At 41.4% G+C, this 25,314-nt stretch overlaps 1 protein-coding gene across 2 annotated transcripts in view; it reads left to right on the forward strand.

The window, feature by feature from the left end:
* IFT81 (intraflagellar transport 81) overlaps positions 1-25,314 on the forward strand; it is a 193,186-nt gene that overhangs the window by 104,748 nt on the left and 63,124 nt on the right. For both annotated transcript variants that reach the window (XM_040416067.1, XM_040416066.1), the window contains exons 9-11: positions 6,005-6,168; positions 17,445-17,537; positions 17,995-18,141. In XM_040416067.1, coding sequence (XP_040272001.1) covers positions 6,005-6,168; positions 17,445-17,537; positions 17,995-18,141 — 404 coding nt within the window. The remainder of the gene's footprint in view (positions 1-6,004; positions 6,169-17,444; positions 17,538-17,994; positions 18,142-25,314) is intronic.

The raw sequence follows: 25,314 nt of genomic DNA on the forward strand, positions 1-25,314 counted from the left end.
CAGCTATACATGATGATAATTTAAGAACTCCTGCAAATAGGAAATCACGTCCTGGACGAGATGTCTAGGCCATGCCCTGGCAACCCTATTGCACCTACACTGCGTGCAGAATTATTAGGCAAATGAGAATTAAGCATATTAGGTGATGTGCATCTCTGTAATGAGAAGGGGTGTGGTCTAATGACATCAACAGCCTATATTTGGTGTGCATAATTATTAGGCAACTTCCTTTCCTTTGGCAAAATGGGTCAAAAGAAGGACTTGACAGGCTCAGAAAAGTCAAAAATAGTGAGATATCTTGCAGAGGGATGCAGCACTCTTAAAATTGCAAAGCTTCTGAAGCGTAATCATCGAACAATCAAGCGTTTCATTCAAAATAGTCAACAGGGTCGCAAGAAGCGTGTGGAAAAACCAAGGCGCAAAATAACTGCCCATGAACTGAGAAAAGTCAAGCGTGCAGCTGCCAAGATGCCACTTGCCACCAGTTTGGCCATATTTCAGAGCTGCAACATCACTGGAGTGCCCAAAAGCACAAGGTGTGCAATACTCAGAGACATGGCCAAGGTAAGAAAGGCTGAAAGACGACCACCACTGAACAAGACACACAAGCTGAAACGTCAAGACTGGGCCAAGAAATATCTCAAGACTGATTTTTCTAAGGTTTTATGGACTGATGAAATGAGAGTGAGTCTTGATGGGCCAGATGGATGGGCCCGTGGCTGGATTGGTAAAGGGCAGAGAGCTCCAGTCCGACTCAGACACCAGCAAGGTGGAGGTGGAGTACTGGTTTGGGCTGGTATCATCAAAGATGAGCTTGTGGGGCCTTTTCGGGTTGAGGATGGAGTCAAGCTCAACTCCCAGTCCTACTGCCAGTTTCTGGAAGACACCTTCTTCAAGCAGTGGTACAGGAAGAAGTCTGCATCCTTCAAGAAAAACATGATTTTCATGCAGGACAATGCTCCATCACACGCGTCCAAGTACTCCACAGCGTGGCTGGCAAGAAAGGGTATAAAAGAAGAAAATCTAATGACATGGCCTCCTTGTTCACCTGATCTGAACCCCATTAAGAACCTGTGGTCCATCATCAAATGTGAGATTTAAAAGGAGGGAAAACAGTACACCTCTCTGAACAGTGTCTGGGAGGCTGTGGTTGCTGCTGCACGCAATGTTGATGGTGAACAGATCAAAACACTGACAGAATCCATGGATGGCAGGCTTTTGAGTGTCCTTGCAAAGAAAGGTGGCTATATTGGTCACTGATTTGTTTTTGTTTTGTTTTTGAATGTCAGAAATGTATATTTGTGAATGTTGAGATGTTATATTGGTTTCACTGGTAAAAATAAATAATTTAAATGGGTATATATTTGTTTTTTGTTAAGTTGCCTAATAATTATGCACAGTAATAGTCACCTGCACACACAGATATCCCCCTAAAATAGCTAAAACTAAAAACAAACTAAAAACTACTTCCAAAAATATTCAGCTTTGATATTAATGAGTTTTTTGGGTTCATTGAGAACATGGTTGTTGTTCAATAATAAAATTAATCCTCAAAAATACAACTTGCCTAATAATTCTGCACTCCCTGTATATCATGCCCTGTCATGTCACATGGAGTTCAGAGGCAGGATAGAGATAGGGTTTATTAGAAAAATGAGCCCATCCTGATTCTATCCACTTGGGTGGTTATGGGCAAAGTTTTAAAAAATTTAATTTGGCTGTTTCGCCGAACTTCGTAACGAATTGCATTACATTGTATGAAGCGGGCACAATGACGGAGAGCAGTGAACGCGTCGCCCACCTTCGGTTAACCCCTCAGATACTGCGTTCAACACTAATCGCGGCATGAAAGCGACACATTCAGCCTATCAGGGTTAATCAGGGGTTTAAACAAAAAACATACATACTAACCTAATCCATTTTATCGCAGAGAGGCCGTTGCACCCATCTTGATAGAAGAAAACATACCAATTGTTGTGCGCGCTGCCGTGATGACGTCATCACGCTGGGCAGATGCAGTGAAGTCATCGGATGACATTACCGTGCTCGCCCAGCGTGTTGATGTGGAACTCTAGTGACGGATGCCACCGTATGGCATTCATCAGAGGCATCCGTTTATTTTTTGTATAAGGTGAACATAAGATAAAAATAATGTGAACCCAACCTTGGTGAAAGGCACCCTGACCTAGGTACTTTATCACTTAAGAGTTAACGTGAAGTTGTATTTTGAGAATTAAGCACTGAGCCAGCGAGGAGTCTGCTGTATTCATGCCATTCAGGCTCCCCTCCTGCCGCTGATTGACATGTCTCTATGTATTTCTATGCATATAGAGAAATATGTTAATCCGCCTTTGGAGGGTGAGGGAGCTTGCATGTCATGGACTCCTGTCGTCTCATGTCATTGGACTCCTTTCTGCAGAGCTACCTGTCCTCTGCAGAGTTTAATTTGTGAGTTCTCAAAAACGGCTTGAGTGTTACTGAAGTCTACTGAAATCAGCATGTCTGTCACTACGCTATTTTTTAAGAGAGTCTGAGGTCTGAGCATACAACTCAGCTGCTGACAGCTCTAGGTAGGGGCTGGGTGGAGCAGGACAAACATATCTTTTGTGCTAGTCGTAATGTGAATATGAGCTTTTATTCTGTAAGGTTCTACTCCTGCAAGTACACTGGAGATGGAACTTCACTGTGCATTGCACTGCTTCACATCTACTCTGTGACAGCTATAGTGTACAACCAGGCGATCACTTCAGAGCAGAAGGAGAGAGACCATAAGGGTCCATTCACACGATCCACAAAACACCGGGCCGGCACCCCTATAGAAATGTCTATTCTTGACAAGAATAGGACATGTTCTATTTTTTTTTCCAGAGCTGCGGACCGGAAGTTCGGGGCCTCGCACCAGATATGCGGATGCGGACAGCACATCCGACCCCATTAAAAATGAATGGGTCCACACCCGTTCCGCATAATTGCGGAAAGGATCCAGACCCATTCAACGGACGTGTGAATAGACCCTAAAGCAGCTTACTGAGGAGAGCACTTCACAGTGGAGCTCTGCCACTAGTGAACCTGCAGGAGCAATGTCTGGCAGAAAAGTTCATATTCATACTACTCCTGATGATAAAAGCTCCATAAAAGTTATGCTTGCCCTGCTCGCCAAGCCCATGCCCAGTGCTGTCAGTAGTTCTACACGGTCAGAACTTCTGACAGACATATTCTCTTTAATGTACATACACCATTTAGCGTGAAATGACCTGTACTTTTTGTATTTTCAGTGTTCCATTGGGTACAAATAGTTTATTGCTCTTCCAGCATTAAATTATCAGATAACCTAATGTAAAGTCAGCTTGGAAAATGTCCTGTGTGAGCTTCACATGAGCCATTTTATTACCATAGGCAGCCCTGTACATTAAGAACTGCTAACTTAATCCTACAGTTTCTTGTCAATTTAGATATCTTGTTTCCATTATATTCATGCAGGCTAGTCTAGTAAAATTATTATGATTTATTTTGATAATCCTACTTGCCTATAAACACAGGTCTAAGTGCTGTAGAGTAATGTGTGGCGTAATTGCTCTTTCTGCTGATGCCAACATGGGAAAAATGTTTTTTTCGTGCCTGTAGTTTCTCTTTCTTTAACTTTTGCTACTTAATGGTGAAACTTTGCTTTTTAAATTATATTTGATTTGCTTGATTGTTAATAGTAATAAAATATGCACAGTGCACTTGAATTCAGGAAAAATATGCCTCCGATAAGGAAGGACATCTTTACAGAGGGGCTTCTTAAAGTGTAACTGTACTTTAAAAAAACTTTTGATTTGCTATTGTGACATATCAAAAGTCTTTTAAGGTGGGAGTCTAAATGCTGAGACCCCCACCGATCCCTAAAATAAGGCGATAGAGGTGCTTACACAGAATCCTCTCTCCTCACTGCCGAAGACTCCAGTAGCCAGCTCAGTATGAGCACTTCTGTCTTCTCATTATAGCAATCGGTGGGGGGTTCAGCACCCCACTTATCAAACCTTGTGATATGACTTATTAAAAGGTTTTTCTTTAGAAATATAAGTTTTTAAATGGCGAGCTCACACACACCCTAGTTTGCCCTAGCCTATGATAGACCTTGTTAGGGTATATAATGCACCCTTCCCCAGTGGAGGATGCCTGAACAATAGTAGTAGTTTCCTGCAAAGTGTGTCATTCACTTGTTTGGCTTTCCTGTGTATTGTCGTCAGCCTTTTTTCTGGATTTTGGCCCTTTATTGTTTGACCTGACCTCTGCCTGACTTCCTTGTTGATGCTGAGCTGGCTGCCATGAACTTGGCCTGTTTTCTGGACTTTCATGAACTCTGTCTGCCCTGACCTTGGCCTTTTACTGACTACAATTTGCCTGTCCCTTTGGTGTTACACACTGGTGTTTCTTGACCCCTGTAGGTCAGCTGTCAACCAAAAATAGACTACACCAGGAGGTAGCGATATGGTGGTTCCACTGTAGCTCATCCCAGTCCAGGTCCCTGTTTAGTTATGGGTTTGAATGGACACGTGGCTTTATACGTGAAACATGCAATATAAGAGACTATAGAGGGGAGTCATGGATGCCAAGAGGATTTGTCTTGGCCATTAGCAGATTATGGTGTGGAGCTATAGTCGTGACTGTGACTGGACCTGCCACCATGAAAGAACAGGCCCAGAGCTCCTGCTTTTTTGCAGAGCACAAGTGGTCATGGTAATCCGCAGAGTTATATGACCGTGATGCTGGTATAATGTCAGTCATGTGACCTCCTGAGCAGCATACCGACTGGACTATGCTAGCATCATACAAACATTGAGGCCGTATGCATTTGCTGATTGCCATAACAACTCGGCGCCTGTGTGAGACTTTTCAATGCAGCCGCACTTGACATCTCTGTCCCCATGTTAGTTTTATAGCCACATCCAGTTGATAGGTGATAAATCTTGTTTGTGGGCAAACTCCTTTAAAGGAGCATTCCAGATTTTTGCTATCAATGACCTATCTTTCGGATCAGTCATCTATATCAGATCGTTGGGGGATTAACGCCGATCAGCTGTTTTCAGCAACCCCATCTTCTGACAAAAACCTGGAATGTCCCTTTAACTCAAACTGTTGTCGACATGGATACTAAAATGTTATTGGTGTTACTTCTCAGCATTTCCTTGTTCTTTGGGATCATAACTTTTAAATTGAGATATACTAGTTCCTTCATTCCTGTGCAATCTGTTTTATACCCATGTATATGTAAGCACTTGGTTGGGAAGTTATTACTTGGAAGGAAATCTCAGGGCATCTGGCCAAAATCATTAATGTGCTGTATGTCTGCATATTCTGTAAACCATGGTTATGTACAAATGGAAAACAAACTTGTTTTGTAATGGAAAGACTTAATTTGCCTACGCAATCTTTAAAAAAAAAATGTTCTGGGAATAGTGGATCCTTTAATAGATTTTTAAATTTGTTGAAGTTTTTGTGACGCAGCAGCATATTAGGCATTTTGTCTTACATTTGGTATGTGTTTGCAAATACAGATCTAGCTAACTTTGAAGAGGTTGACCATCCAATAGCCTAAAAAATGATGTTATACTGACCCCTTTCTCCAGTGCTGTTCTCTATTGCTCTGATCAGGTCCTCCTGCTGCCAGCCACTAAGAGCAGGAGCACTAGAAGTAGCAGCTTCTTATCAGCACTGGACACATTAGGTGGATGCTCTGAGAAGGAATAACAAGTATGTCCATGTAATATCCAGACCAAGCATTTTTTGGTAAATTATAACAGTCCCAGTATTCATACATTTTGTTACAGAATTAATACATTTTCTCATCAGCAATAGTCAGTATCCCTCTGCCCATTGTTTGAGATGTATGTATCTGATCTGCAGGAGAAACCCTTAATAGAAACCATATTATATCTTTTGGTCCATCATGTTTTATCTGCTGTTGGTATTGTATAGGTCTTTGGAGAAAGGTTGCAGATCATTTTTATATTTTCTTTAGGACTTATGAAAAGGATTGAAGAAGAAATGAAATTTAATTCATATATGGTATCTGAAAAGCTTCCAAAAGAGCTGGAGAACAAGAGACTGACCCTGGGCTTCATGCAGAGAGTTGTGAATGAGCAAGTAATTGACCAATCTGATCTCACAGAGCTGGAAGCCAAGGTATACATAGAACGTATTTCTCCATTATTCTGTGTGGCTTTACACAGTTGGAAATATTGCCTGTTAGATTGTGTTTAATATACAGTATCTGAATCTCTCTAAAAAGTCTTGAAAAATGCATGATATTCTTCATTTCCAAGCAAAGGGTAGTTTCCTTGTATAATAAACGGAAATGAGGGACCAGCACTATGCAGTCATATTTTCTGCCAGTATTTATCAGATTGAACACAGTTCAAACACCTACTGTACCAAATAATAACACAGCAGCAGTGCACCACCCTCATCTTTGCTAGAGCATGTCTCATTTTTTTCTCTTTCTCACACTATCCCACTTGCTGTCACTCAATCTTAGAATTTCTCTCACTCTTCCTTTACCTCTATTTTATTCACATTCTCAGATCACTATGTGGAAGGCATGAACAGTGCTTAGGCACAGCAATTTCTCAGTAGTATCTGAACAATTTCTTTAGTTCAGTGATTCCCAACCTTATTACCACCAGGGTAGTGTCACGGACATACCGAGACATACGGACGTCCCGGCGACAGTGAGTGGCAGGAGATCTGTGAGACTGGCAACACCTGGTTTGATCTGAAAGGTTTTTCTTGTGGATCAATAGGTGTCTGTGTTGTTTCTGGTAAGGGCCACAACCCTTGCCTCCAGGTGTTGCTTATGTGGTCATTTAAACTTCCTTATTTATAGTTGCTTCTCCCACTATGCTGTGCAGTTTATAGCTTCTGTGCCTGTGGATTGTTTGTGGTTGGATCTTGGATGAGTTCATGGTGCTTCCATAGCCTCTTTGAAGTTAAGTCTTTCCTTTCCCTTTTGTATTTTGTTTGGGTTCTGTGTTGCATTTCCCTATTGTTTGTATTAGACCTGAAGTAGACTCCTGTTCATCCTTCCTTTTGGATGAACAGGTAGTCTCGCCCTGCCATTAGTACCAGGGTCCTATAGGGCTAGATAGGACTCTATGTATTCATGCGTATGAACTCACCGACCTTTGGGTTCTGTTCGTACTGGTAGTCAGTCAGGATTTTGGTTAGGGTTTTCACTAGGAGGTGTCCCTCTTCCTTCCCTAGTTCTCAGGCCTGATTCCCTGTTTCCCCCTTCCCTCCTATGCTCGGTGTGTTGTTTCCCTCCCACACCAAAGCGTGACAGGTAGCCCCTGAAAAATGCTTCCCCTCCTGGAAATTTCTTAAAGGCATTCCTGTCTCAAAGAAGCTTGGTGTAAATAATTGCATAATTCTTGTGATTTAGCTCAAAAATGATCACTGCTTGGCATAGGTTCTTTGAACAGGATGAGATCAGCCTTTATAATTGTAAATGTGACAAGTCCTCTTGTTGCTGTGGTCTAGATAACTCCAAATCTGGGCTCAAGGAACCCCAGGTTTAAGGAATCCTGGTTGGGAAACACTGCTTTATAGTTTTGAAATAAAAGGAAAAGTTCCAGCACTTCGTATTCCGGTTATTGCTTCGTCTTTATTTCATTATTAGTTGCAGATTATATCTCGTGGAAATCACATCCCACCACCCCAACAGGTTAACATGTTTCGAACTCCAACGTTCTTAATCATAACCCAGGGTTATGACTAAAAACGTTGGAGTTCGAAACATGTTAACCTGTTGCGGTGGTGGGATGTGATTTCCACGAGATATAATCTGCAACCAATAATGAAATAAAGACGAAGCAATAACCGGAATACGAAGTGCTGGAACTTTTCCTTTTATTTTGTATGCTGAGAGGACTTGTCCGGTTCGTTCCGTGCATGGGGAGGATTTGGTAAGCTGGAATTTACCTTTTTTGTGGACTTTATAGTTTTGACTAGAGTCTGACAAGAGTAGGGCAGCCTCTTTAAGACTTCCACCTGTAGAGACTTCCAAGCTCTTGTGCATGAGCCAGTAAAAGACATCTAATGTTAATGTGCCTGGCAAAGACTTGCATAGTTTGAATTTTTACCTGTCCAGTCTAATTATTACCCTTGAGATAAGCAGCACTATAGATTTCTGGAAGGAGCTTATCATTCCACTAACCCTTTATGCCAAATCATGTACAAGAACGTCATTTGCGGTTAAACAGTATATGAAGTATGAGTATAATGAGTATATGAAGTGGGCTCACAGGCTGAGCTCGCTCCATAAACGGCAGGTGCCAGCTATGTAATACAGCTGACAGTAGTCAGTAATGACCCACATCTGAGATTACTCAATCCCTGTCATTTAAAGCCTCAGATGCAGCAGTCAACAGTGATTGCAACATCTGAGGGTTTAGATGACAGGAGGGGGTTCTCTCTGTCTTACGATTGAACCCCCACAGCAAAAACGCTGAATTCGGTTACTACGTGGCCTTGTGAAGGCCTCCAGGTCTGCCTTAGGGCTCATGCACATGAACGTATATTTATTTGTGGCCCATATGCGGATCCATTCACTTCAATGGGTTTGCACAAAAATGGAATTTACTCAGTGTGCATTCTGTTTCTGCTTGGCCATTCTGCAAAAAATGGAACATGTCCTATTATTGTCCATATTACATAAAGGACAGGACAGTTCTATTATGTGTTGGAAGTTCCACTCTGCAAAATGCGGAATGCACACGGCCGACAATTTGTGGGCTGCAAAACAGGCAATGGACGTATGCATGAGCCCTTAGTAAGACCCTCTTAAGCTGTACCTGCAAGAATCCCTTAGACTGTAAGAATTTCATAGATTGCAATAAGTATGCAGTCCATGGCACAAGTGATCAGAAGATTACATGTTCAAGTCCCCTAAGCGAAGGAAAAATTACATAAAAAATATTAAAAAAATATTTAAAAAATCAATATATGAAAAGTTTGAATAACTCCCAATTTTACATATAAAAATAAACAAAACTGGTATAGTTTCATCTAAAAATGTCACAACTATTAAAATATAAAAATATTTATTGTCTACAGTGAACATTGTAACAGATAAAATCGAAATGGCTGATTTGCTGTTTTTTGGTCACATTGTCCTTGAGAAAAATGTATTAAAAAGTGATCATAAAGTCGTATGTACACCAAAATGATACTAGAGCTCGCCCCTCAAAAATGAGCTCAAATATATTTACTCTGTAGATAGAAATATAAAACCTTATGTATATGGTGCAAATGAACATTTTTAAAGGTTTTTATTTTTTTTAAAGTAGTATAATAAAATAGAAACTATATAAATTTGGTATTACTGACCCACAAAATGAGGTCAAGATGTAATTTTTAGTACACAGAGAAAACTGTAAAATAAAGCCCTAAAATGGCAGAATTTGTGTTTTTTTTTCCAGTTTCACCCTACAAAGAATCTTTTTCCTGTTATCTAATACAAGCTATGGTAAATAAAAAAATACACCTTGTTCCACAAAAAACTAAGACCTTGTATGCCCTTGTGAATAGAATATTAAAATAGTTATGGCTCTTGGAAGGTAAAAAAGAAACCATGAAAGCGCAAAAACAAAAATTGGACAGGTCCTTAAGGGATTGACCCCTTTATGATCAGCACCATACATGTATGGCGCTGGTCAGGTTTTGGGAAGCAGCGGAAGCCATAGCTGCTGGGTTTCTGCCATTGTAAACAGCAGACAACCTAATGTCCCCGAATGGCAATAATGCCAATTGCAGACAGTTACCTTTTTATATGCCGTGGTCAGTTGTGACTACGGCAGCTGAGCCAGCATTTCCCTGGAGTGCTGTGCTCCCAGGGGCCGGACTGCTTTCCTGTGCTGAGACCTCCAACATGTGATTGAGAAACGTCCCATGGCCTTTTCAAATAGCTGATTGGCTGGAATGTTGGGAGTCAGTCCCTACCTGCCTGATATTGATCTCCTGTCCTGAGAATTGGTCAGCAGTATTCTACTTCTGGAAAACCCCTTTAAATATAGATAGTGACATGAAAAATTAAAACAAAAAATCACAAAACATTGTAAAGAAATACAGTTAGGTCCATATATGTTTGGACACTGACACAAATTTCGGTTTTATTTACCTGTTTACTAAAACATATTCAAGTTATAGTTATATAATGGACATGGATATAAAGTCCAGACTTTTAGCTTTCATTTGGGGGTATCTACATTAAAATTGGATGAAGGGTTTAGGAGTTTCGGCTCCTTTAAATGTGGCACCCTGCAGGGACCAAAAGTAATTGGACAATTGACTTAAAAGCTGTTTCATGGGGGAGCAATTCTTTCATTATTTCATTCTCAATAAAGCACATAAACTGCCTGGAGTTGATTTGAGGTGTGGTGCTTGCATTTTGAAGATTTTGCTGAGAAGTAAACATGCGGTCAAAGGAGCTCCCCATGCAGGTCAAGCAAGCCGTCCATCTACGAAAACAGAAAAAAAACATCCAAGAAATTGCTACACTATTAGGGGTTGCAAAATCTACAGTTTGGTACATCCTGAGAAAGAAAGAAAGAAAGCACTGGTGACCTCAACAATGCAAAAAGACCTGGACAACCACGGAAGACAACAGTGGTGGATGATGGTAGAATAATTACCATGGTGAAGAGAAACCCCTTCACAACAGCCAACCAAGTGAACAACACTCTCCAGGATATATGCGTCTCAATATCCAAATCTACCATAAAGAGAAGACTGCGTGAAAGTAAATACAGAGGGTTCACTGCACAGTGCAAGCCACTCATAAGCCTCAAGAATAAGAAGGCTAGATTGGACTTTGCTAAAAAAAAAAACATCTTAAAAACAAGCACTCTTCTGGAAGAACATTCTTTGGACAGATGAAACCAAGATTAATCTCTACCAGAATGATGGAAAGAAAAAAGTATGGTGAAGGCATGGTACAGCTCTTGATCCAAAGCATACTACATCATCTGTAAAACATAGCGGAGGCAGTGTGATGGCTTGGGCATGCATGGCTGCCAGTGGCACTGGGTCCCTAGTGTTTATTGATGATGTGACACAGCACAGAAGCAGCCGGATGAATTCTGGGGTTTACAGAGACATACTGTGTGCTCAAATCCAGCCAAATGCAGCCCAACTGATTGGTCGGCGTTTTATAATACAGATTGACAATTACCCAAAACATAAAGCCAAAGCAACCCAGGAGTTTATTAAAGCAAAGAAGTGGAATATTCTTGAATGGCCAAGTCAGTCACATGATCTGAACCCAATAGAGCATGCATTTCACTTGTTAACCGCCTCCGGACCGCCTAACGCAGGATCGCGTTCCGGAGGCGGTTGACTCAGGCACAATAACACATCTACGCGTCATCTCGTGAGAGGCGAGATTTCCTGTGAACGCGCGCACACAGGCGCACGCGTTCACAGGAACTGCAGGTAATCGAGTGGATCTGCAGCCTGCCAGCGGCGATCTTTCGCTGGCAGGCTGTAGATCCGATTTTTTTTTAACCCCTTAAAGGTATATTAGATGCTGTTTTGATAACAGCGTCTAATATATCTGCTACCTGGTCCTCTGGTGGTCCCTTTTGCTTGGATCGACCACCAGAGGACACAGGCAGCTCTGTAAAGTAGCACCAATCCCCACACTACACTACACCCCCCCCCCCCGTCACTTATTAACCCCTGATCACCCCATATAGACTCCCTGATCACCCCCATGTCACTGATCACCCCCCTGTAAGGCTCCATTCAGACGTCCGTATGTGTTTTGCGGATCCGCGGATCCGCAAAACACATACGGACGTCTGAATGGAGCCTGAAAGGGGGGTGATCAATGACAGGGGCGTGATCACCCCATATAGACTCCCTGATCACCCCCTGTCATTGATCACCCCCCTGTAAGGCTCCATTCAGACGTCCGTATGTGTTTTGCGGATCCGATCCATGTATCAGTGGATCCGTAAAACACATACGGACATCTGAATGGAGCCTTACAGGGGGGTGATCACCCCATATAGACTCCCTGATCACCCCCCTGTCATTGATCACCCCCCTGTAAGGCTCCATTCAGATGTCCGTATGTGTTTTGCGGATCCGCAAAACACTGACACCGCGGATCCGCAAAACACGGACACCGGCAATGTGCTTTCCGCATTTTGCGGATCCGCACATTGCCAGAACTATATAGAAAATGCCTTTTCTTGTCCGCAATTGCGGACAAGAATAGGACATGTTCTATAGGCTCTACAAAAAACGCAGTGTTCGCCCGATTAGGCCTGATCTTGTGCGCACACTTGCGTTCAGTCCGCCCCACCGCAGTGACAGAATTTTTTTTTTCTGATCACTGCAAAAACACCGTAAAATCGCTGCGGCGCTATAAAAAGATCACTTTTAAGGGGCATGGCGAGTTCATAGAAGATTTTTTTTTTTTTTTTTACAAGTTAGCGGAAATAGATTTTTTGTTTTTTAGTTTTTTCTTACAAAGTCTCATATTCCACTAACTTGTGACAAAAAATAAAATCTCACATGAACTTACCATACCCCTCACGGAATCCAAATGCGTAAAATTTTTTAGACATTTATATTCCAGACTTCTCACGCTTTAGGGCCCCTAAAATGCCAAAAATCAATGACAGGAGGTGATCAGGGAGTCTATATGGGGTGATCACCCCCCTGTCACTGATCACCACCCTGTAAGGCTCCATTCAGACGTCCGTATGTGTTTTGCGGATCCGCAAAACACATACGGACGTCTGAATGGAGCCTGAAAGGGGGGTGATCAATGACAGGGGCGTGATCACCCCATATAGACTCCCTGATCACCCCCTGTCATTGATCACCCCCCTGTAAGGCTCCATTCAGACGTCCGTATGTGTTTTGCGGATCCGCGGATCCGCAAAACACATACGGACATCTGAATGGAGCCTTACAGGGGGGTGATCACCCCATATAGACTCCCTGATCACCCCCCTGTCATTGATCACCCCCCTGTAAGGCTCCATTCAGACGTCTGTATGTGTTTTGCGGATCCGCAAAACACTGACACCGCGGATCCGCAAAACACGGACACCGGCAATGTGCTTTCCGCATTTTGCGGATCCGCACATTGCCAGAACTATATAGAAAATGCCTTTTCTTGTCCGCAATTGCGGACAAGAATAGGACATGTTCTATAGGCTCTACAAAAAACGCAGTGTTCGCCCGATTAGGCCTGATCTTGTGCGCACACTTGCGTTCAGTCCGCCCCACCGCAGTGACAGAATTTTTTTTTTCTGATCACTGCAAAAACACCGTAAAATCGCTGCGGCGCTATAAAAAGATCACTTTTAAGGGGCATGGCGAGTTCATAGAAGATTTTTTTTTTTTTGTCACAAGTTAGCGGAAATAGATTTTTTGTTTTTTAGTTTTTTCTTACAAAGTCTCATATTCCACTAACTTGTGACAAAAAATAAAATCTCACATGAACTTACCATACCCCTCACGGAATCCAAATGCGTAAAATTTTTTAGACATTTATATTCCAGACTTCTCACGCTTTAGGGCCCCTAAAATGCCAAAAATCAATGACAGGAGGTGATCAGGGAGTCTATATGGGGTGATCACCCCCCTGTCACTGATCACCCCCCTGTAAGGCTCTATTCAGACGTCCGTATGTGTTTTGCGGATCCGCAAAACACATACGGACGTCTGAATGGAGCCTGAAAGGGGGGTGATCAATGACAGGGGCGTGATCACCCCATATAGACTCCCTGATCACCCCCTGTCATTGATCACCCCCCTGTAAGGCTCCATTCAGACGTCCGTATGTGTTTTGCGGATCCGCAAAACACATTCGGACATCTGAATGGAGCCTTACAGGGGGGTGATCACCCCATATAGACTCCCTGATCACCCCCCTGTCATTGATCACCCCCCTGTAAGGCTCCATTCAGACGTCTGTATGTGTTTTGCGGATCCGCAAAACACTGACACCGCGGATCCGCAAAACACGGACACCGGCAATGTGCTTTCCGCATTTTGCGGATCCGCACATTGCCAGAACTATATAGAAAATGCCTTTTCTTGTCCGCAATTGCGGACAAGAATAGGACATGTTCTATAGGCTCTACAAAAAACGCAGTGTTCGCCCGATTAGGCCTGATCTTGTGCGCACACTTGCGTTCAGTCCGCCCCACCGCAGTGACAGAATTTTTTTTTTCTGATCACTGCAAAAACACCGTAAAATCGCTGCGGCGCTATAAAAAGATCACTTTTAAGGGGCATGGCGAGTTCATAGAAGATTTTTTTTTTTTGTCACAAGTTAGCGGAAATAGATTTTTTGTTTTTTAGTTTTTTCTTACAAAGTCTCATATTCCACTAACTTGTGACAAAAAATAAAATCTCACATGAACTTACCATACCCCTCACGGAATCCAAATGCGTAAAATTTTTTAGACATTTATATTCCAGACTTCTCACGCTTTAGGGCCCCTAAAATGCCAAAAATCAATGACAGGGGGTGATCAGGGAGTCTATATGGGGTGATCACCCCCCTGTCACTGATCACCCCCCTGTAAGGCTCCATTCAGACGTCCGTATGTGTTTTGCGGATCCGCAAAACACATACAGACGTCTGAATGGAGCCTGAAAGGGGGGTGATCAATGACAGGGGCGTGATCACCCCATATAGACTCCCTGATCACCCCCTGTCATTGATCACCCCCCTGTAAGGCTCATTCAGACGTCCGTATGTGTTTTGCGGATCCGCGGATCCGCAAAACACATACGGACATCTGAATGGAGCCTTACAGGGGGGTGATCACCCCATATAGACTCCCTGATCACCCCCCTGTCATTGATCACCCCCCTGTAAGGCTCCATTCAGACGTCTGTATGTGTTTTGCGGATCCGCAAAACACTGACACCGCAGATCCGCAAAACACGGACACCGGCAATGTGCTTTCCGCATTTTGCGGATCCGCACATTGCCAGAAATATATAGAAAATGCCTTTTCTTGTCCGCAATTGCGGACAAGAATAGGACATGTTCTATAGGCTCTACAAAAAACGCAGTGTTCGCCCGATTAGGCCTGATCTTGTGCGCACACTTGCGTTCAGTCCGCCCCACCGCAGTGACAGAATTTTTTTTTTCTGATCACTGCAAAAACACTGTAAAATCGCTGCGGCGCTATAAAAAGATCACTTTTAAGGGGCATGGCGAATTCATAGAAGATTTTATTTTTTTTGTCACAAGTTAGCGGAAATAGATTTTTTGTTTTTTAGTTTTTTCTTACAAAGTCTCATATTCCACTAACTTGTGACAAAAAATAAAATCTCACATGAACTTACCATACCCCTCACGGAATCCAAATGCGTAAAAATTTTTAGACATTTATATTCCAGACTTCTCACGCTTTAGGGCCCCTAAAATGCCAGGGCAGTATAAATACCCCACAAGTGACCGCATTTCGGAAAGAAGACACCCCAAGGTATTCGCTGAGGGGCATATTGAGTCCATGAAAGATTGAACTTTTTGTCACAAGTTAGCGTAAAGGGAGACTTTGTGAGAAAAAACGAAAAAAAAACAATTTCCGCTAACCTGTGCCAAAAAAAAAAAAACTTCTATGAACTCGCCATGCCCCTCACGGAATACCTTGAGGTGTCTTCCTTCCAAAATGGGGTCACATGTGGGGTATTTATACTGCCCTGGCATTTTAGGGGCCCTAAAGCGTGAGAAGAAGTCTGGAATCCAAATGTCTAAAAATGCCCTCCTAAAAGGAATTTGGGCCCCTTTGCGCACCTAGGCTGCAAAAAAGTGTCACACATGTGGTATCGCCGTACTCAGGAGAAGTAGGGCAATGCGTTTTGGGGTGTCTTTTTACATATACCCATGCTGGGGGAGAGAAATATCTCTCTAAAATGACAACTTTGTATAAAAAAAATGGGAAAAGTTGACTTTTACAGAGATTTCTCTCACCCAGCATGGGTATATGTAAAAATACACCCCAAAACACATTGCCCTACTTCTCCTGAGTATGACGATACCACATGTGTGACACTTTTTTGCAGCCTAGGTGGGCAAAGGGGCCCACATTCTAAAGAGCACCTTTAGGATTTCACAGGACATTTTTTACACATTTGAATTTTAAACTACTTCTCACGCATTAGGGCCCCTAAAATGCCAGGGCAGTATAACTACCCCACAAGTGACCCCATTTTGGAAAGAAGACACCCCAAGGTATTTCGTGATGGGCATAGTGAGTTCATGGAAGTTTTTATTTTTTGTCACAAGTTAGTGGAATATGAGACTTTGTAAGAAAAAAATAAATAAAAAATCATCATTTTCCACTAACTTGTGACACAAAATAAAAAGTTCTATGAACTCACTATGCCCATCAGCGAATACCTTAGGGTGTCTACTAAGGTATGGGGTCATTTGTGGGGTTTTTCTACTGTCTGGGCATTGTAGAACCTCAGGAAACATGACAGGTGCTCAGAAAGTCAGAACTGCTTCAAAATGCGGAAATTTTTGTACCATAGTTTGTAAACGCTATAACTTTTACCCAAACCAATAAATATACACTTATTTAATTTTTTTTTTATCAAAGACATGTAGAACAATAAAGTTAGAGAAAAATTTATATAGAAATGTAGTTTTAAAAAAAAAATATTACAACTGAAAGTGAAAAATGTCATTTTTTTGCAAAAAGTTCGGTAAATTTCGATTAATAACAAAAAAAGTATAAATGTCAGCAGCAATGAAATACCACCAAATGAAAGCTCTATTAGTGAGAAGAAAAGGAGGTAAAATTCATTTGGGTGGTAAATTGCATGACCGAGCAATAAACCATGAAAGTAGTGTAGTGCAGAATTGTAAAAAGTGGTCTGGTCATTAAGGGGGTTTAAGCTAGGGGAGCTGAGGTGGTTAAAGACTAAACTTCAGACAGAAAGGCCCACAAACAAACAGCAACTGAAAACCGCTGCAGTAAAGTCCTGGGAGAGCGTCTGGTGATGTCCATGAGTTCAAAACTTCAGACAGCCATTGCCAATTAGAAATTAATATTTTATTTACAATTATTTAATTACTGTTGAGCCCCTAAAATGAAGGGATTGAGTTTAAAAAATGCTTTAGTTCCTCACATTTTTAGGCAATCATTTTGTTCAACCCACTGAATTAAAGCTGAAAGTCTGAACTTCAACTGCATCTGAATTGTTTTGTTCAAAATCCATTGTGGTAAAAGTTAGAAAAATGTTGTCTCTGTCCAAATATATATGGACCTAACTATATGCTTAAACATAAAAACATGACAATAGGTAATTTTGTGATGACATTACCTTAAAACTTCTTCCATTATTTAGTAGTATGTTTTATCCCATGTCTTCAAATAATGCAAAAATAAAATAATTTATTACTTGTTCTCTTATTTTAGATCCAGGAGGTTAATACTGAAATCAACCATCTGATTGAAAAGAGGATGAGAAGCGATCCGGTGGATGACAAATTGACTCTTTTTCGGCAGCAGGTGTGTTGTATATTACTATTAGGGATGAGCGAATTTCATATTTTGACATTCGTTTTTGGTACGTGTTGTGGTATTTACTGAAGTAAGAAGTAAGGACCAGGATTGTGGGGTTCGAAACGCGTAGATTTACACTGTATTCTGCTTATGGATTTTACCACTTGAAATAAAGAAAATTGCATTTTAAAGAAGCTGGACTTTATCCATTTGTTTGCAAGTTTTATTACGGCCTAGTCCAGGCTGTGTCCGTGCTTCGGAAGTATTTAAAAAAATCTTTTCATGTTTTGATCACGATTAAAAATCTTACTAGCCTGCTGATTGTGCCTTTGGAAATGTTATAGCAGTGCACAAAAAACAACGTTCTATCCTATTCTTGTTGAATGTAATTTACGTCAGTTTTGTATATTGAAGACTCAATTTATTTTATATTGAATGTACACAATTTTGACTGTTTGCTTAGGCGGCTATCATCTCACGAAAGAAGGAAACAAAAGCTGAAGAATTACAAGAAGCAAAAGAAGAAATTGCTAATCTGGAGAGAGAAATAGCACAAAAGTCTAGCCAGGCACGAGACAGTGATGGCTCTGAAATGTTAAGAGGAGATGAGGTGAGAAGCTCGTTGTACAACATGTAAAGAAATGTCCCAACTGCTGAACTCTGTACTAGTATACATGCCGGGAGAAGCGTTAGCAAATGTCTAACCCTTCACCTAAGAAATACAGTTGTCCAAATAGTGTTTTTCTTTTTACTCCCCTGCCTCTGTGCTTTGTTGGTTGGTTCATCTCCTTTTCCCTGTCACCATTCACAGTGGACTTTGGGGGTCGATTTATTATTACTGTCTTAAATTCAGACAGCTTAAAATTAGATCAGACGAGCAGAAAATGTGCCAAGCCATGCCCCATTTTTTTCTTTGCTACAGGTGCCCCTGCCTAGACATTTTTCAAAACTAATTAGTGAGGCACAAAAAATGTCAAAAACACATGATAAATTTGGTTTATGGGATGTACTCCAGACTTTTGGTGCATTTAGCTTAGTAAATCTCCCTTTTATCTTGGCTTTTGATATACAAGCCAAACACTAGTCACATGATTAGGATACATGTTTAAGAGAATGTGTCACCTATCATTTTTTCTGACACATATCCCTTTTTCTAGTCAGAAAGGGACCTCATTGCCTTCTGTGGGAGAGTTTTCTACGCATGCTCTTGAACCTGTACTGAGGTCATTGTACAAGGAAAGAATTGATTTAACCATCACCTATTATAAATGGTGGATTCTGTGATACGAGTATAGGACTTTTTCTATCATTGTAATGTTGCCTTTCATGATAATGAGATGACTGCTGACGAGTGAGTTCTACAGAACAGGAAGTGTCAGCCTATTAATAGACTTAGTGGCCAGTGGAAAACTGACGGATTGAAGGATTTTCTTTAAACATAAATTATGACATGGAAAATTATGTTTAACATAAAAAGTTGATATAAGCAATTGATCATTTTCTGATGACGTTTCCTTTTAAAGGGTTATTTATTTATTTTTTAGCCAATCCCTTTTGTAGTAGTAGTAGTAGTTGTTGTTGTTTTCTTTGTAATCTTTTTTAAATTATGCTCTTATACATTTTCTTGTTAGTAATCTAACTTTTCTAGCATACAAGCGTGTTCATGACATATTCGTACAGTAACTGATTATGGGGACACTTTGTGATCATTGTAAAGTCATGGGACTCTTTTAACAAGTAAAAAAAAAACTGAGAACCCCTTGAATCTGTGCGCATCTACCTTCATGGAATACGGTCGGCATGCAGTTTTGAACTCTACATATGCCCCAGATATATGCAGCTTTCTGCATATACAATAACCTACATCTGCCAGTGATTCCCATCTTAAAAGAAAAATGTACATATGTGTCAACACTTTTCAGTATAGTTAAAAGTATACTAGTATACAGTTAATGGAAATCTACAGGTATGTTAGGCATATTCACCCATTTGGGGCCTCTGTCACAGATTTTGTCAAAAATAGTGAAAACCAAACTGATCCCATATAGTCAATGGGATCTGTTTGGCTCTGTTCCTGTCATAACGAAGCAGAACAGTGGAAATAAAGAATACTCATGTAAACGAGCCCTTGGACTCAAATGTTAAAAAGTGAACAGAGCCTTTTATACTTTCTTCTATTTTCAGTTCATATTTTATCTTATTTTTCATCAGTAGAAATGAATGAATTAATTTTGTGCATGAGTGATTGTAGCCTATCTTCATAAAGCAGAACATTAAATGGCATCTTTTTCTCCAAACAGAGCCTAGGAAGGATTGACAGGTAAAAGGCGCTGTGATCAAGGGCATGTTACCTTGTCTCATGAGTCCTTTGCTTTTTGACTGTACCTTTACCTAGTATTGCATAACGTATACCGTATACATTTGCATCTAAGGTGTATACAAATGTGTGCTGTTTAATACAGACCCGCTGTGGTAATTACTTACCTAATTTCCGCCACTGGGTTGCAGCCCCATTGCTGCTCCTCCGGCTCTGCAGGTTCCAGGTCTCCCTGCTTTAGCATCCAGTGTGACGTTAGAAAATGTAACCCCTGCAGCCAGGATGTTGACACGGGTAGACCCGGGACCTGCAGAGCCAGTGGGGCAGCAATGGGGCCGGACCACAGAGTTGAGGATCAGGTAAGTATATTTATCGCTGTCGGTCTGGCCATGCTGGGGGGGTCTGTAAGTAAGGTGAACAACCACTTTAAGGAAAGTATTACTTATCATTTAGAAGTTCCATCATCAGTTGTCATTCAGTTACTTGTTGAGCATATGCATCCTTGTATTGAGAATATATATTGGTTGATGACAGGAAGAGAAGGAAAGGAGCACATGTGACACGAAGCACTAGCTCGGAGTTGCATTCTGTGCGTTGCAGCTCTCATTCCATCATGTGGCTATTAGTAGACTAGAGATACTTTAAATTGTTTCCAAGAATACATTATCCACCATGGTCAGTTGAAACAAAGCCTCCAAGAACAAAGGATTTGTCTCTTGGTAAATGTATCAAACGTCAGAAATAAAAAGGTTACATATTCCCTTAGGTTTCAAAAGCACTTCTAATTGTAGGTAAAATAATACAGAGGAGAATATTCAGCTTCTTCTTATGGTTTTTCATTATGACCCTGAAATTTTTTAGAATTAAAGCAGAACATGAAAAGTTAACAAGGGCAACCGCTGCATAGAAATGAAACAAAAAATATAATTTAATATTTCATTATGTAAATGTCTAGAAGAAGTTTAAGACTGGCTGAACTCAAGCCAACTGAAGCTGGGCTAAGGCAGAACTTGTGACAGTGAGTAGTCCTGATTTGACAAAAAATTCAAACACCTTGCATTGATCAGCCTGTCCCTTGAAGGAGATTGCCTGAACATTGCATTGCATACATGTGCTAACAAATGTTCCACTTAATTTTCACACCAAGACAGTTCTCCACTTTTTTTCCTTGGCCATCCGATAAAATTGAGAATTTAAGATTGCCTTCTTAATTTTAAAAAGTCAATGAACTTGGCCTCATCGCACTTCTCACACTCTATTCCAACACTTAGGATTACTCACCTGAGTTTGTGAATCTCTGCCTCTCTGAACTTGAAAACTTAAAGTGATTAACCTGAGATTGACAAAGAATAAACAACTAGTGGTGCTTGGTTAATGAACACACAACCAAGGGTGTGCATCCTTTATTTTGGGTTATGCAGCAGGCTGCCACTCTGGCATGGTAAGTCATACAGATGATGGATATCCTCCTGAGGTATGTCATTCCAAGGTCTTTCAACTTGGACCCATAGTTCAGCAAAGATGTTTGTTGGCTGTTGTGTATGGGAGATCCATCTCCCCATCCAGTCTCAGACATTCTTTATTGGGGAGAGATCTGGCAGTGAAGCTAGCCTGGAATGCTGCTGGATACAATGAAGAGTGCATTGTGGATGCAGGCCAAATGTATTTAACTGAGTCAAAAAAAGCATAAAGACTCTGGGCGATCACTGTTCCCTGCATGAATACCTTATGGGAACAGCCATAGTAGCTAATGATGCCCCACTCCATGGCACCTGATGTTGGTCCTATGTGTCTCTACTCTGTGCAGAATGGCAGTAGGTGCTGTCCAGCCCTCCAGTGAATTTTGATGCCGCCATAATTAGTACAAAGGCAGAACCTGCTTTCATCACTAAACATTATTTATCTCCAAAGGGGCGATCATAAGAGGTCAGTGGCAAACAAGCAAGTGGAGTTCGTGAATGCAGTCCTTCTTCAAGTAGATAGTTTCTTATTGTTTAAAGGAGTTGTCCTGGTTCAGCTCTGAACCCGGACATACCCATATTTTCACCCAGGCAGCCCCCCTGATGTTAGCATCGGAGCCTCTCATGCTCCGATGCGCTCTCTTAGCCGAGGGCACGGGCTCTTTTGTTTACAATAGCACACTGCCGGGCTGAGGCTTCTGCCCGGCAGTGTGTTCGGTGACGTCACCGGCTCTGATGGGCGTGCTTTAGCGCTGCCCTAGCTGTTTTACTGGCTAGGGCAGCGCAAAGGCCCGTCGATCAATGCCGGTGACGTCACCGGGCTTCCTGGCAGCCCCATGGAGAGCCCAGTACGTCACCGGAACTCTTAAAAATGCCTTTGCCTTGCGCGATTTAGCGCAGGGCAAAGGAGAGCATCGGAGCATGAACTGCTCCGATGCTCAAGTCAGGGGGGCTGCCTGGGTGAAAATTTAGTTTTGTCCGGGTTCAGAGTTCTGTCCTTTGAGTTACAGCAACTCTTCTTATATGTTGACCTTGGCTTGCATCTGTCTTTCTTGACCGTCTAGAACATCTCTATATGTGTTAGTGCCCTCCTCTGGCCACTGTCAACACCTCCAATGCACTACAGAAACTTCTCCTCCAACTCTTTCCAAGATTTGACAGATGGACCATCCAGCTTCTTGAAGTCCCCATATTTGGCCCTTTTAAAAGTCTGTTAATTGCACACATGTGCACACCTTCATCTAGCAGGCTTGGTGAACAGTTCAACAACACCTAATCAACATTCCTGTAAGAGAGAAGACAAAAAACAACAGTGCTGTCAGACAAAAAACAACAGTGCTGTCAGACAAAAAGCAACAGTGCTGTCAGACAAAAAAACAACAGTGCTGTCAGACAAAAAAACAACAGTGCTGTCAGACAAAAAACAACAGTGATGTCAGACAAAAAACAACAGTGATGTCAGACAAAAAACAACAGTGATGTCAGACAAAAAGCAACAGTGCTGTCAGACAAAAAACAACAGTGATGTCAGACAAAAAACAACAGTGATGTCAGACAAAAATTCTGTTGATCATCTGTATCTAAAGTAAGGATCTTGGAACTTTGACTTCTACATGTGACAGATAGACAGACAGACAGACACCATATAAATACAACTGCAACCGCCTTATGCCCCAGATCCATATAATGATATGATCCAGTTGAAATAAAAAGCTGACATTCCTGTCAGTTAGCTTTTGTGGCATAATTGGCTTTCTACAGTACAGACCACTACACACATTACATTGGAACTAGTCTTTAAAGTGAACCTAAGCCTTTGATTAACATGGATATGTAGTTGTCAAACACAGAAGACGTATAGCATTTCTTGATTAGTGTTCTTATCCGTGCTGCTCTACACTCTATACTGTTCACTGCTCCCACTGAAGTGAATGGGATCAGTACTTCAGTTACCAGGTTTGTCTGCTACATAATAGATGAAGCTGTGTAGTTCTGGCGCCAAAGCTGCAACAGCTAATCGGCAGGGGCACATGGTGTTGGCCCCCACTGATCTGATGCTAATGCCCTATCCTGTGGACAGGCCACCAATATCAAAATTCTGAATAACCTCTTTAGGGTGACAAATCCTCTTCAATGAGCCAATCTTAGCTTACTTTAACATGACGTAAAACGGAGTATTCTAACTTTCGTAACATGGGAACCTTTTGTACAGATGGGAAAGTTCACGACGGACGCTATAGGTTAAATGTTTTGCCAGGGGCCTACTCGCAGTCTTGTCGTCTTGAAAGCACAGTCAAAGCAGTAACAGCGGAAGGCTTCCAAAGTGTACTTGTCTTGACAAGCTATGAGCTCAGGATTTCATGTTATATCTTGTACACAACTGTATAAAATATATTCTTTCTCATTCTTGTACCAGTCATGTTTACCTCGGTATGGAGAATGAAAGGCTTTGGAGAGGAGCCATCACAAACATGCTTTAGAGTTAGGACAGGATACGCGCTGAAGATTCTACATTCTGTTTTCAGCTGACAGCCCATGTCACTTGCATAGGACATTAATAGAATGTTGTTCATTTGTTTTATCCCTAGATAACTATTTTTAATAGGAACTGTTCTTCTGTCTATTTATATTGCCTGATATCATTTATAAAAGTTAAGGAAGAATAAGCAACGACAACTAACTGTACGTTCTGTCCTGCTGAAAATCCACAGCAGAAGAGATTTCCTGTTAACACGATTTTTTCCTTATAATTATGCCAGCACTTTAACTGGGAATGAATATAGGGTTGGAGAAAAGATCAGAACGTGTTTTTTCCCATCTTGTAACATTTTAAGCTTCTGTTTTTCAGCTTGATTCCTTAACTGGTTTGTCTAAGAGATGTACCGTACATGTGCCCTGTGGTATATGGACACTATTCCTTGGTCAGCCTCTAACTGTTCCCTTGCCGCTTTACTGTTCTACCCACAGTTTAGTTTATCAATGTTAGCCACCAAAATTGCTGTTTCCTACAATCAAGATGATCAGTCTCAAATAAACCGATATAACAGTACATGATAATTAAAAAGTATAGCTCAGAAAAATATAAAGCCATAATCATATGTACATTTATTTATGGTGAGTGAAGTAAAATAAGAATCCATAATAGAATGACTATTTTCCAGCTTGTTGATATTTTTCCCAAAATGGCACAGAAAAAAAAAAATCTAACTTTTTTGTGGAATAAAAAAAACAATATCATAGAGCTACATTCATGGCTGTTGAAATGGGAGGCAAAAGCAGAATGAGAAATTCTTCTAGTTACTAGAACACCCAAATTAGGCTAGTTTCACACTAGCGTTAAACGCTTAAGTCAGAGTAACAGTGTCCCGAAGTTCATTGTATCCAGCATTGCCGGAAGGGGCCGGAGGACCACCAGGCCCCATTGACCATAATGGGACCCAGTGGGGATCCAGCCTGTTTCCGACATTAGCACCAGGATTCTGCCGGACAAAAGACAGCTTGCAGTGATTCTTCTATGAAATGTTAGTCAGTGCAGAGAAATAACTGGAGATCGTTGAAATTGTTTTCAATGCCTTTTGGGAACGTATAAGGAAGATAATAAGACTGCTAGCCAGGTCTCTGTAGTGCGAGTGACTTACTCTTCTGTGCAGATATATATCAGTCTTTATGCTTGGTATTTTTAAATGCTGTAAGTTACTTGTATTTTGATATAGGGGAGATTTAACAAAGCTGGTGTAAAGGAAAACTGGCTTAGTTCCTCATAGCAACCAATCAGATTCCACCATTCATTTTTCAGAGTTCTTTTGGAAAATGAATGCAGGAATCTGATTTGTTGATGTGGGCAACTAAGCCAGTTTTCCTTTACAACAGTTTCCCCCATAGTGTGCCCTTTGCACCATAATATGGACCTTCTTGATACCACCCTGCTTTTACCACTAGGGTGTCCAGATATCTGGCTTCAGAGCGGACAGTCCATTTCCCTGGCTCCCTGTCCTTCATCCAGCGC

The sequence above is a fragment of the Bufo bufo genome, chromosome 2, assembly GCF_905171765.1.
Source record: "Bufo bufo chromosome 2, aBufBuf1.1, whole genome shotgun sequence".
Taxonomy (NCBI): domain Eukaryota; kingdom Metazoa; phylum Chordata; class Amphibia; order Anura; family Bufonidae; genus Bufo; species Bufo bufo.